The following is a 14,296-nucleotide window of genomic DNA, read 5'->3' as shown; positions in this document are numbered from 1 at the left end:
TGGACCACCTGGAATGGAATTAGAGAATACTATGAAAGGAAAGGTCTCACCTGAGTAATGAAGCTGAAGGGTTGTCATTCCACACCTGAAGTCTCTGGACACAGTCTGAAGTGAAGCATGCTGGGGTGGCACTCGTTGCGTTGAGTAGGTTGCGATCGGCAGATGCAATATTATTGATATGAAATGAGAGAAGCATGCAGGAAAGTGCTCCCCACCCTAAGGTTCCAGGACTGAGAGAAATATAGGCTCTATAATGGAAATATGGGGTTCCTGCTGTCTTAAGGTTCAAGAAGACAATGGACAGTTATTGTTATCATCACATTGGTGATTGGGTTAACTTTGAAATGCCCCTTTGTTAGGGTTTGCTGTATAGTACCCAGCATCTTGTATATAGCTGTGCCACCAGTTGCTTCTGTTCTCCCTGGTCTAGGCTTTTGAGAGAGTCAACATATCAAAGACTCAGCCTATGTATTAAAAAGATTCAGTCTGTGTTTTAAAAAGTTGGAGACATACAATGAATTTTCCCCTCTCATATTAATTAAATAGTGATTTATATGACTACAGTTTATTAGGAGTGTATATAAACACCATTCCCACCACCAAAAGACTATGTCACATTTCACCCACCCACCCCCACCCTCGCCCCCCTGCCGTCCTGGGAAGCCGAATGTCCACCCCCCCCACACACACACACACAGGGTTTTTACTTTGGTGCCCTACTTTCAATTTAGTCAAATCCTGCTTTTAGTTTCCCTTTCTGTTCTTCTTTCTCAACTTCTGTTGATGAGTGGGATCATCCCATACTCATCTTTATCTTTCTGACTTAGCTCATTTAACATAATTCCTTCTAGCTCTGTCCAAGATGGGTCAGAGAAGGTGGGTCCATTGTTTTTAATAGCTGCACAGTATTCCATTGTGTATATGTACCACAGCTTTCTCAGCCACTCATCTGTTGTTGGGCACCTACCTGGGTTGCTTCCAGGTTTTAGCTATTGTGAATTGTGCTGCTATGAACATAGGTGTTCAGCTTTCTTAAAAATAACAGGGCTAGGTAGATTGCTTAGCTAATTAGAACACGGAACTTGTATGCCTGAGATAAGTGCTTGTCTCTCCTCTTTTATTCTCTCGTTATCACTGGGGCTCCACTGCTCCAGCTTGACTTTTTTTTTTTTAACCAGAGTGCTGCTCAGCTGTGGCTTATGGTTGGTGCAGGGGATTGAACCTGGGATTTTGGAGCCTCAGACATGAGAGTCTTTTTGCATAACCGTTATGCTATCTACCCCCTGCCCTCTCTCTAGCCCTTTATCAAGGGCATTCAGGTGAGAGTGGATTTTTCGAGGTAGACCTTTATTTTAGTTAATTTGTTCTTATTTTTGCCACCAGAATTATCACTGAGGCAAGAAGTACATCTCTCCTAGGGACCATTAGTTACTTTCTCTTATTTCATAGAGACAGAAATAGAGATGGGAGAGGGGGAGAGAAGGTCAGAAAGTAAGAGAGACACCTGCAGCCCTACTCCAACCATTTGAGAAGCTTCTCCCCTGCAGCTGGGAACTGGAGGCTTGAACCAGGGTCTTCACTCATGTACACTTAATGGTGAGCCACTTCCCAAATCCCTAAAGTACATTTTTGGTATGTGTTGTAAGAATTCAGTGACACAGTACAATTTAGAATCCTTTCTTACTATTTTGTTTGTAAAATGTTTGTTATTCTAATGTGATGAAAAAATGGTATTGAGCATTATGAAAAAGGAGCTCTATTAGGTCTTTGGATTAGTTCAGATTTATATAAGTGGGTGAAATAGAGCAAAATCAAGGTTTTTTTTTAAATTTTTTTTTTTTTTTAATTAGAGTACCAAACAGCTTCAAATAACAGGTAGAACAACAAATGTATAACTAAAACAGCTGGGAGTCACAAGCTTATGTAATAAGATTTGAAGAGAGGAGGGAAATAATTTATTCTAAGAGTCTGACAGGTCTACTCTAGGAGGTTTTTTTTTGTTTGTTTGCCTCTAGGTTTATCGCTAGGGCTCAGGCCTGCACTCTGAATCTACTCCTCCTGGAGGCTGTTTTCCCCCTTTTGTTGCCCTTGTTGTTTATTGTTATTATTGTTGTTAATGCTGTCATTGTTTTTGGATAGGACAGAGAGAAATGGAGAGGAAAGGAAGACAGGGGGAGAGAGAAATAAACACCTGCAGTCCTGCTTCATCACTTGTGAAGTGACCCCTCTGCAGGTGGGGAACCAGGGGCTCGAACTGGATTCCTTGGCCAGTCCTTGCTCTTTGTGCCATGTGCACTTAACCCACTGCGCTACTGCCTGGCCCCCTTACTCTGAGAGATTTTTAAGTTAGGCATGAGCAGCACTTTTTAGAAAAGGAGACGTAATTTTTAGAAAGATTAGCCCATGGGGGGGCCGGCCGGGTGGTGGTGCATGTGGTTAATGCGCATACTACAGTGCATGAGGACCCAGGTTCGAACACCCAGTCCCCACCTGCAGGGGGAAAGCTTCACAGGGTTTTTAAAAATTTTTTTTTTATTAAAGATATTACTTATTAATGAGAAAGATAGGACGAGAGAGAGAAAGAACCAGTTATCACTCTGGTACATGTGCTGCCGAGGATTGAACTTGGAACCTCATGCTTGAAGAATCCAGTACTTTATCCATTGCTCCTCCTCCTGGACCACTCTCTCTCCCTCTCTATCACCCCTTCCTTTTCAATACTGGCTGTCTCTATCCAATAAATAAATAAAGATAATGAAAACAAAGAAAGATTAGCCAACGATAAGACTTGATATGGGAATCTCACAATATTGTAAGACAAGTATAGCAGATAGTTTTGTTGGACTTTGATATTAGGTGTTTAAGATAAGGCTAGTCTCATAATCATGGAATTCTACCTATCACTCAAGAAAAAAAAGCGGGTTATTTTGCTCTCCAATTTAACAGTAACTGAATGATAATCCCTGTATTTCCTTGTAATTTTGTGAAGGCTAGTCTAGAGACTGTGAAAAAGTAATTTGTAAACTGAAAAGCAGGACTTCGGAAAGTATTGTACTAGTCTATTTATCTGACACACAGGTTTTTTGTTTGTTTGTTTTTGTTTTTTGCTCTTTACTGAGTCCATCCAAAGGAATTTAGTGAAGTAGAAAGAAAAAAAGTCACTTCCCACTTGTGTAACTTTATGTTGTCAGAGAACTGCAAGCCTGCTTAGTCATTCAGATAACAGAAGTTGCCAGTTGTTAGGTGGTTAACTTCATGTCAGGATCTGCCCACCACTTTCTGGAGGAAAACTAAGGTTTTTAGCATTGTGCCAGAGCCCACAAAACTTAAAAAGGTTTGAATGTATGAAGAGGATATTTTTTTATTGACTTTCAGTTTTCAGTGGGGAATAGTGGACATATATGCTAGAACCTGTTTCCTCAAGTATATGTACTTACTGGTGTCTGTTAAGTCAACCTGAATTTTTCATTAGAAGACTGAGCATAGAGAGCAGAGTGAATTTTTTTGCTATATTTTATTTATTCCTTTTGTTGCCCTTGTTGTTTTATTGTTGTAGTTGTTGTTGGATAGGACAGAGAGAAATGGAGAGAGGAGGGGGAAGACATAGGGGGGAGAGAGAGAGAGACACCTGCAGACCTGCTTCACCACTTGTGAAGCGACTCCCCTGCAGGTGGGAGGGAGCCAGGGCTCAAACCGGGATCCTTATGCCAGTCTTTGTGCTTTGCGCCACCTGCGCTTATCCCGGAGTGAATTTGTTTTTTTTAAGTATTCATTCCTTTTTGTTGCCCTTGTTGTTTTATTGTTGTAGTTATTGTTGTTGTTGTTATTGATGTCGTTGTTAGGACAGAGAGAAATGAAGAGAGAAGGGGAAGACGGGGAGAGAAAGATAGACACCTGCAGACCTGCTTCACCACCTGCAGGTGGGGAGCCAGGGGCTCGAACCAGGATCCTTATGCCTGTCCTTGTGCCTTGCGCCACCTGCGCTTAACCCGCTGGCTATGCTACTGCCCGACTCCCGAGAGCAGAGTGAATTTAAGAGCATTGTCTTTTGTTTGTATAGCAGCCCTATTTCAGTGTTATTTAAGTGTTATATGAAAAAAGCATTAGCATTCTGAGTATAATTAAACTCCTACATAGATGAAGTCATCTTTATAGTAAAGGTCATGGGATGCCTTTCTTACAAATTCACATATGTTCAGTTACATTTTAAAAAATTTTTATTATCTTTATTTATTGATTAGAGACTACCAGAAATCGAGAGGGGAGGGTTGGATAGAGAGGAAGAGAGACAGAGACACCTGCAGCACTGCTTCACCACTGGTGAAGCTTTCCCCCTGCAGGTGGGGACCGGGGACTTGAACCTGGGTCCTTGTGCATTGTAACATGTGCGCTCAACCAGGTGCGCTACCACCCGGCCCCTTCAGTTACATTTTTTAAATGGATGTTATTTTATTTATGTATTTTACTCCAGAGCACCACTCAGTTCTCACTTATAGTGGTGCTGGGGATTTAACCTGGGACCTTTGGTCCCTCAGGCATGAAAGTCTTTTTTTCAAAAATTAAGATATTTTCATAATTAAGATATTTCCCCAGCCCCATGGGCTATTTTGCTGGTAATAAAACCACTCATGTTTGCTAGAGAACTGTTTCTTTCCTTTGATAGTGCTGAGTCAACACTGCCAAATTTGGCTTTATCAGCTTCCCCTGGATGCACAGTTACTTCCCTTTAGCTGCCAGTGTTTTTCTCTGAGCACTATACCACCTACCCTGTCCCCAGGTGCCTGCACTGTGACTCCACTGCTCTTGTGGCACAGCTTCTAGCATTAGCAGTTGCTTTGTAATCTTGGGTAAGTTGTGCCTTGGCTTCATTTTGTGCATTAATGGTTTTTTTTAAAAAAATTATGGGTGTTGGGTGGTAGCACAGGTGGCGCAAAGCACAAGGACCAGCGTAAGGATCCCAGTTTGAGCCTGGACTCCCCACCTGCAGGGGTGTCGCTTCACAAGTGGTGAAGCAGGTCTGCAGGTGTCTATCTCCCTTACCCCCTCTGTGCTCCCCTCCTCTCTCCATTTCTCTCTGTCCTATGCAGTGATGATGACATCAACAACAACACTAACTACAACAATAAAACAACAAGGGCAACAAAAGGAAATAAATATTTTTAAAAAGTATTGGGTGCTTGGAAGATTTATGTGAGATTATCTTCGTTGTTTCAGGAAATCTCTTGGGCTCGGTATCAGCATAATGAATCCAAGGCGTCTGGTGTCACCACCCCCCTTTTTATATAAAGACGGAGTACTTGAGAGTGAATAGGGGACAGACACCTGCAGCACTCAGCACTGCTTATGAAACGTCCCCTGTAGGTGGGGACTGAGGACTTGAGCCCATGTCTTTGCACATGGCAGTGTGTGTGCTCTACTGCCCTGCCCCAGGATGATTTATAGACGGTGCTTACTTAGAACAGTACCTGGGACATAGTGAGAGCTCAGATGTTAGCTAATAATCTAGGATTTTCCCTTCAGTTTAGCTAATATATTACAAAGAATAAAGACTTGAAGGTGTGATATCTAGTTTTGAATAGATTTAGTAATTTCCACATTTTAATCTCTAGGGTTATTTTTTTTTTTTGCCTCCAGGGTTATCACTGGGGTTCTGGTGCCTGCTCTGTGAATCCACTGCTTTTGTGTTTTTTTTCCTTATTTTTAATATTTATTTATTTATTCCCTTTTGTTGCCCTTGTTGTTTTATTGTTGTAGTTATTGGATAGAACAGAGAGAAATGGAGAGGGGAGGGGAAGACAGAGAGAGAGAGAGAGAGAGAAAGACACCTGCAGACCTGCTTCACCGCCTGTGAAACAACTCCCCTGCAGGTGGGGAGCCGGGGGCTCACACTGGGATCCTTACACTGGTCCTTGTGCTTAGCGCCACCTGCGCTTAACCCGCTGTGCTACCTCCTGATTCCCCCCCTTTTATTTATTTATTTTTGACAAGACAGAGAAAATGAGAGGGGAGGGGAAGATAGAGGGAGAGAAAGACACCTGCAGACCTGTTTCATTGCTTATGAAGTGACCTCCCTGCACATGGCGCAAAGCACAAGGACAGGTGTAAGGATCCTGGTTCGAGCCCCTGCTCTCCACCTGCGGGGGCAGGGGTCACTTCACAAGCGGTAAAGCAGGTTTGCAGGTATCTATCTTTCTGTCATCCTCTCTGTCTTTCCCTCTTTAGATTTCTCTCTGTTCTATACAACAACAATAACAATAACCACACCAACGACAAAAAACAAGGGCAACAAAAGGGAAAAAATAGCCTCTAGGAGCAGTGGATTCATAGTGCAGGCAACCAGCCTCAAAAATAATCCTGGAGGCAAAACAAACAAACAAACAAACAAAAAACCTAGGGTGAACCAAATCACTGCTCAGTCCTGGTTTATTGATTCAGCCTGGGATGTCAGAGGCTCTGGCATAATGGCATGACCATTATAGTATGTCCCCTGATGCTGTCCCTCTTCTGACTGTTGGCCCACACTTTGGTTAACTCACATTATGTCAGGGGGACATAACTATAATGGTCATGCTATCCTAGGAAGTGGATATGACTTTGCCTGAGGTAACTCTTCAGCTTAGGCAGTTCTGAAGAGGACTGACAGCTGGGTGCTGACTTCCTGGTTGTTCTTTTTAGCAGTTGGGACAAATAGCTGTGTCGTAAAAAGAGATCTTTGTCATTGGTGTTAGCATAGTGCCTGCCATAGGAATTCAGGACCAAGATAGATACGTGTAAACAATCATAATGTGTTGTGGAAACCCAGAGGAGGGACTGACTGGAGGGAGTTAGGAAGCTTATAGACAAGGTCTGAGCTAGACTTGGGAAAATGAAATTTGTTACTTGGTAGAGCAGTAGTGGAGATGGGAGCTTTTTTCCAGTGAGTCAGTGACACTTTAGCAGTCAGGAAATTAAAATTGTTTGAAGAGCAAAGGATTGATTGTATTAACCACTCTTAATTTCTAGCAGTTTTGAGATGGGAAAAAACGATTTCTAGCAATTATAAAAATTCATATGCCCGAAGCTCAACCGCCAGGTTCAGTTTCCAGCAGTGCTCTGGTTAAAAAATCATGAGTATCTTTCCAAAAATCTTGATTTCTTTCTTCCTTTTTTGATATTTGTTTTCCCTTTTGTTGCCCTTGTTGTTTTATTATTGTAGTTATTATTGTTCTTGATGTCATCGTTGTTAGATAGGACAGAGAGAAATGGAGAGCGGAGGGGAAGACGGGGAGAGAAAGACAGACACCTGCAGACTTGCTTCACCGGTTGTGAATCGACTCCCCTGCAGGTGGGGAGCCGGGGGCTTGAACTGGTACCCTTACACCGGTCCATTAATGCTTTGTGCCACGTGCGCTTAACCCGCTGCACTACTCCCCGGATTTACATTTTTTACCAAAGCACTGGCCTGCTCTGGTTGATGGTGGTTTATGGTTGTGTGGGGGATTGAATCTGCAACTTTGGAACCTCAGGCCTGAGAGTCTGTCTCTTTTAATCATTATGTTATTTCTTCCATCCAGGATTTACTTTTTAAACAGATTTTGTGACCTAGGAGGTGGCACAGTGGATAAAGTGTTGGACTCTCAACATGAGGGCCTGAGTTTGATCCCTGTATCATATATGCTAGAGTGATGCTGTGTTTCTCTTCTCTTTTGCTCATAAATAACTTTACTTAAAAAAAATTGTTGGAAGGCTAAAAACAAGAACATCACTCTGCTACTCTGCTACGTGAAGTGCAGCAGTCAGCTTGGAACTTTATGTATGCAAGTCCTGTGCACTACCACTGAGCCAGCTCTCTCGCTGTTAAGACCTCCGTTTAAAAGGGATATCAAGCACGGAGATAGATGCCATAATGAGTATGCAAAGAGACCCTCATGCCTGAGGCTCCAAAGCCCCAGGTTCAATCCCTGCACCACCATCAACCAGAGCTGAGCAGTGGTTTGGTAAAAAATAAATAAATAAATAAATAAAAGAGATATCAATTAAAAAAAAGAAGAAGGGTGAAGGGTTGAGGGCATGTGCATTGGTTGAGCTCACATGTTACCCTGCACAAGAATCTGAGTCTAAGCCCCATGTCCCCACTTGCAAGAGGAATGCTTCATGGTGGGTGACGCAGTGGTGCAGGTATCTCCCCCCCCCCCCACATTTTCTCTGTCTTACCAAATAGTAGAACGAAAAGGGGGGGGGGTCAGGGGGAAGTAACTCTTTAAAAAAGGTCGAAAACTGTTTTAAAGGGATGATTGTTGATTTCTGAGGTTTTTTTTTTAATTTTTAAAAATTATCTTTATTTATTGGATATAGACAGCCAGAAATTGAGAAAGGAGGGAGTGATAGAGAGGGAGAGAGACCCCTGCAGCCCTGCTTCACTACTCATGAAGCTTTCCCCCTGCAGGTGGGGACTAGGGGCTTGAACCTGGGTCCTTGTGTACTGTAATGTGTGCACTTAACCATGTGCACCATTGCCTGACCCCTTGATTTCTAAGTTCAAATTATGGTACTAATTCAACTCAGTTGTGTATGTTTTTCATCATACAGTTTTATATATTGAATGAGAGTCATCATGTTAACGGTTTAAACAGAGTTAGCTAAGTTTGTAGAATCATTCAGTTTTCCATTCTCTAACTCCTAAAAATGTTGTGTTTTCTTGTCAGTTTTCTGAAGCAAGGACTTACTTTGAAGATGTTTAATAAATCATTTGGAACACCCTTTGGGGGTGGCACAGGTGGCTTTGGCACAACTTCCACATTTGGACAGAGTAAGTTTTTAAAAACGTGGGGGGAAATCAATATTCTTAAGAATAAGTCCACTGTGTAGGTTCAGTTAGGAATTTAATATACAATGTTAGGGGCAGGTAAGGGTTAGGAGGACACGGGACGTTACCTGATCTTGCAGGCCTTGATATCATTTAGGGCACAATTTCCAGTCCCAGCAACTTGAAAACCCCAGAGGCACTGACCAAGAACAACTATTGCTATTACGGGTTGAGGTGCAAAGTGCCCCAAGATAACCCAAGGGATTATAAAGTTGCAGTTTCAGTTGGTTGTAAAGGACCAGTGACTGAGGTTCCTGAAGGTTCTTGAGTCCATCAACAACCTGGGGGGGGGGTAGGGGGAAACAACACATGAAATAAAAGGAACTGTCCTGGGGTGGGGGTAGATAGCATAATGGTTATGCAAAGAGACTCTCATGCTTGAGGCTCCTAAGTCACCGGTTCAGTCCTTGGCAATACCGAAAGATAAGCCAGAGCTGATCAATGCTGTGGTTAAAAAAAACAAGAAAATACTGAAAAGGAGCTGCCCAGCGACAGGCTGGTCGCTGCCTGTGGTGGCGGCTGTGACTGTGCATGTCTTTTTATGTTTCTGTCCATCTTGGCTATTGAAATTTGTCTTTCCTGACTCATGGGGTCCCTCTGACTCTCCTATGATAGACCTGACTTTTGAGAGGAGGCCCATTAGGGTTTTTCCTAAAAGAGCTGCACCACTTATCCTCGAGGGCACATCAGGAAGCTTGGAAGCACTCAGGAGGGCTTTTGAGTCCCTGAGCAAGTGGCACCCCCACCCCTACCCCCTCTAGCCAGGAAAACCTGTTTCCCTCAACAATACTTGGGTTTTCACAATAAAGTCTTCTTGAAAAATGATCAGGATAAGCTCTTGTTAAAATTGTCTAAGAACATGGTGGTAAATTAATGAGTTTCATACCTTTTCTCTTAAAATATTTACTCAATTATTAAAAATATTTATTTATTCCTTTTTGTTGCCCTTGTTTTATTGCTATAGTCATTATTGTTGTTATTGATGTCATCGTTGTTGGATAGGACAGAGAGAAATGGAGAGAGGAGGGGAAGACAGAGAGGGGGAGAGAAAGATAGACACCTGCAGACCTGCTCCACTGCCTATGAAGCGATCCCCTTGCAGGTGGGGAGCCAGGGGCTCGAACCGGGATCCTTACGCTGGTCCTTGTGCTTGCGCCACCTGCGCTTAACCTGCTGCGCTACCGCCCGACTCCCCTATTTACTCAATTTTGATGAGATGCAGAGAGGAAGATACAGAGAGACACACCAGAGCACTGCTCAGCTCTGGCTTATGGTGGTGCTGATGACTGAATCTGGGGTCTCAGAGTCTCAGGCATGAAAGTCTCTTACAGAACCATTTTGCTGTCTCCCCTGCCCAGCCCAGCCCAGCCCAGTTTTCATGCTTTTTCTAAGATTGTTGGTGAAGGTATTTAAAAATATGTGTGCATATGTATATATCCATTCCCATGTATTCCTTGCTGGTCCAATTTCCAATTTTAACTTTATTTATAATGAGAGTGTGAAGTAGGGGAAACAGATGGTAAGATGGGGTATGCAGGGGCAGAGAAGGTCCGGTGGACTTCAGTGGAGGGGTACTCTGGCACATGCATTGCCAGCTATTGAACCTGAGACCTTTACACACACAAGTCCTGGGCTTTTCCACTAAACTAATTCCATAGCCATGTAAGTGAGAACATTGAAATATTCAGCTCTTTATTTTGTTGTGTCACCTAATTTAGATTTGATTCTGATCCTGCATTTTGTTTTTTCAGATACTGGTTTTGGTACTACTAGTGGAGGGGCATTTGGAACATCTGCGTTTGGTTCTACCAACAATACTGGAGGCTTGTTTGGAAATTCACAAACCAAGCCAGGTAAGGTCTTATATTGGAGTCCAGTTTATCTGTAGTTGTAACTTATACACTTTTCTGGTTCTGTCACTGACTGGGACCAGTGTAACTTGTATAGGATGTAATGTAGTAGTGCCAGTATGTCTGTTTAACTGTTTCTTTTCTTCTCCATCTTCCCAGGAGGATTATTTGGCACCAATTCATTTAGTCAGCCAGCCACATCCACAAGTACTGGTTTTGGGTTTGGCACATCTACAGGGACATCAAATAGCTTATTTGGAACTGCAAGCACAGGAACCAGTCTCTTCTCATCCCAAAACAATGCCTTTGCACAAAACAAACCAACTGGTTTTGGGAGTAAGTAGGACATCACTGGATTTCAGCAGCTAACCATTTGATATATGTGTTGAATATTTGCTTTTCTCCTTTTTTCTTTGCTTAGCAACTTTCCCCTCATCAGATGGCAATCTAGGGAGAGGGAAACTTGACAAAGTGTTAAATAGGCTAGAAATGAGGTGAGATGCTTATTATCTCTTTTAAAAATGGAAAAAATGTATCCTTTTTAAAAACGGGGAGAGTGCTAGTATTAAGGAATAAGCTATAGAGGGAAGTACCTGATAAAGAAACCTGGGTATAGACGAAAAACTAGGTCAAGGGACAGGTGGCGGCCCACCTGGTGTATGCACAGCTTTCTATGTGCAAGGACTCAGGTTCAAGCCCCCTGGGATGCCTATATTTTCCCCTCCCCCATCCCTGACTCCAGCTTCCATCTTGGTTTCTCTTTGTCTCTAATCAGTAAAACAAGCACCAAAACCAAGTCAGGATAGCATCTTGGCTACTAAGACAGAAGATATATTTATTTTGTTATTTATATGAGGTGCCAGAACCACTGTTCATGTTCAGTAACATTGCTGAGTGACTTTCCTCAACTCATTGTTCCATTATGAGTAGAGACACAGTAGCACTGCTCTAGCTTCTTGGGTCATCTGTGATGCTCTCATGTAGTACTGGGACTCAAGATTTTTCTTTCTCTTAAAAAAAAAAAAAAAGTCGTTGAGAATAGTGCTGGCACCAAGCCCTGGTTATAACCTTAGTGGCCAAAAAATGAAGTTTATTTTCCATCAGATGAGAATACTATTCAGTAGCTGTGGCATAAATGATGCCAGGGATAAAACATGTGTTAAATTCTATAGTTTGAGTTTAGAAAGAAACATTAAATTAGTAAAATATATAGTCACCAATGTAGACGTCTATTGTTAGGTTTGTTTTTTTTTTCCCCCAAGTAGACTAGTAAGTTTAACATACAGTTCCTTCCTTCCTTGCACACGTGCTGTTTTACAGCTTTTTTTTTTTTTTTTTTTCAGATACAGAGCAGGAGGAGGAGAAACAGCCACACAAATTCAGCTTCTTCATAGTTATAGCAGCTCCCATGTGTTGGGCTTCAAACCTGAAGCTGAGTTATGTCCATGACAGTTTTGGCACTGTACCCAGTGAGAGCTATCATTCTGACTCAGAGCATGTGGTGTTTTTTTTTTTTTTTTTTCCCCTTCTCTCTTCCTCTAGTATTGTGACTTATTCATGGTGGTCATAAGACTTTACTGGTGCTTGGCAAACTTCTTTTTTTTTTAAAGATTTTATCCAGTTAGTTATTAATGAGAAAGGCAGGAGGAGAGAGAGAAAGAACCAGGCATCAGTCTGGTACATGTGCTGCCAGGGATCAAACTCAGAACCTCATGCTCAAGAGTCTAGTGCTTGATCCACTGAACCACCTTTTTTGAATACATGAGGGAGAAAGAGAAGGGTTATAGGCAAGACTTCTGTTCCTCTATAATGAGGGGAAAAAAACAGCCCAGAGTAGGGAGATAGCATAATAGTTGTGCAAAAAGATGTTTTTGCCTGAGGCTCTGAGATCTCAAATTTAGTCCCTGATACCACCAAAAGCCAGAGTTTAGCAGTACTCTGGTGATAGAAACAAACTGGACCAGAGCAGTGAAATCACAAAAGGAAGGCCCTCAGGAGTTGGACAGTAGTGCAGCGAGTTAAGCACACGTGGTGCAAGGTGCAAGGACCTGCATAAAGATCCTAAAGATCCTGGTTTGAGCCCCCGATTCCCCACCTGCAGGGGAGTTGCTTCACAAGCAGTGAAGCAGGTCTGCAGGTGTCTATCTTTCTCTCCCCCTCTGTCGTCCTGTTTTCTCTAAATTTTTCTGTCCTATCCAGCAACAACAACAGTAATAACCACAACAATAAAACAAGGGCAACAAAAGGGAATGAATAAATAAAATAAAAAGGGAGGCCCTGGCTCCACATGCACACACATGGATGTGTGTATTAATGACAGTTCTGGAGGCCAAGGGGTTGCTCACCTAGGGGGATGCGTGCCATGTATGTGGCCTGTTTTCAGCCCTGGCACCACACGAGAGTGCTGTGACATTAAGGGAAGCTCCAGATGATTCTCTTCCCCCCCCCCAAGTAAAAAGAAAAAACTCAATCTGGGTGTGATTTAGTTGTATATGTATAAGGTCCTAGTGACCTAGGTACACATACACACATACACACACACACACACACACACACACACACACACACACACACACACACGCATATACAGATGAAAGTAATTTTTTAAATTTTTTTAAGAAAGGAGACATTAACAAAACTGTAGGATAAGAGGGGTACAACTCCACACAATTCCCACCACCCGATCTCCATATCCAATCCCCTCCCCTGATAGCTTTCCCACTCTCTATCCCTCTGCGAGTATGGACCCAGGGTCATTCATTGTGGGTTGAAAGAAATTATTTATATTTAGAGGGTTATTTATGATTGGAGTAAGATGGAAAGACCAGAACTCAACTTCACCATGTGTGGTATGAAGGATCAAACCCAGAGCCTCATGCTTACAAGTCTTGCACTCTAGTCGCTGAACTAACTACCTTGTTGGCTATTGGAGATATAATTTTTTTTTCAATTTTTATTTAAAATGGAAACACTGATAAGACCAGAGGATAAGATGGGTACAGTTCCACACATTTCTCGCCACAGGAGCTCCATATCCCATCCCCTCCCCTGATAGCTTTCCAGTTCTTTCTCTCTCTGGGAGCATGGACCCAGGGTCACTATGGGGTACAGAAGGTGGAAGGTCTGGCTTCTGTAACTGCTTCCCCGCTGAGCATGGGCGTTGACAGGTTGATCCATACTCCCAGTCTGCCTCTCTCTTTCCCTAGTGGGGAGATAACATTTTTTGATGAAGGAAACTGCTGTTTGTTTACAGACACTTAACTAACTAAAGGATTCAGATTTTATTTGATTTAAAAATTGTGAGCCTAGAATTTTGCTTCTGTTCATATGAATGATAGGGGATTTGAGAATAAAAAATACATGCTTTAGTACCACAGATCAGTTCTAAGATATTTATAGATTCTTACACTCTTCATTGTTGCCATCTCATTTTTCTTTCTGAATTGCAGATTTTGGAACAAGTACTAGCAGTGGGGGACTCTTTGGAACTACAAATACCACTTCCAACCCTTTTGGTAGCACATCTGGTTCCCTCTTTGGGCCAAGTAGTTTTACAGCTGCTCCTACTGGGACAACTATTAAATTTAATGTAAGTTTTTTC

At 42.4% G+C, this 14,296-nt stretch overlaps 1 protein-coding gene across 1 annotated transcript in view; it reads left to right on the top strand.

Annotated features, from left to right (window-relative positions):
- The window catches only part of NUP98 (nucleoporin 98 and 96 precursor), a 106,050-nt gene that overhangs the window by 12,183 nt on the left and 79,571 nt on the right, over positions 1-14,296 (top strand). The window contains exons 2-5 of the mRNA XM_007527507.3: positions 8,685-8,788; positions 10,597-10,698; positions 10,855-11,031; positions 14,145-14,284. Of these exons, the coding sequence (XP_007527569.2) occupies positions 8,713-8,788; positions 10,597-10,698; positions 10,855-11,031; positions 14,145-14,284 (495 nt within the window). The 5' untranslated portion in view covers positions 8,685-8,712. The remainder of the gene's footprint in view (positions 1-8,684; positions 8,789-10,596; positions 10,699-10,854; positions 11,032-14,144; positions 14,285-14,296) is intronic.

Source organism: Erinaceus europaeus, chromosome 17, assembly GCF_950295315.1.
Source record: "Erinaceus europaeus chromosome 17, mEriEur2.1, whole genome shotgun sequence".
Taxonomy (NCBI): domain Eukaryota; kingdom Metazoa; phylum Chordata; class Mammalia; order Eulipotyphla; family Erinaceidae; genus Erinaceus; species Erinaceus europaeus.
Note: the sequence above shows the minus strand (reverse complement) of the source record. Positions and strands in the feature narration are given on the sequence as shown.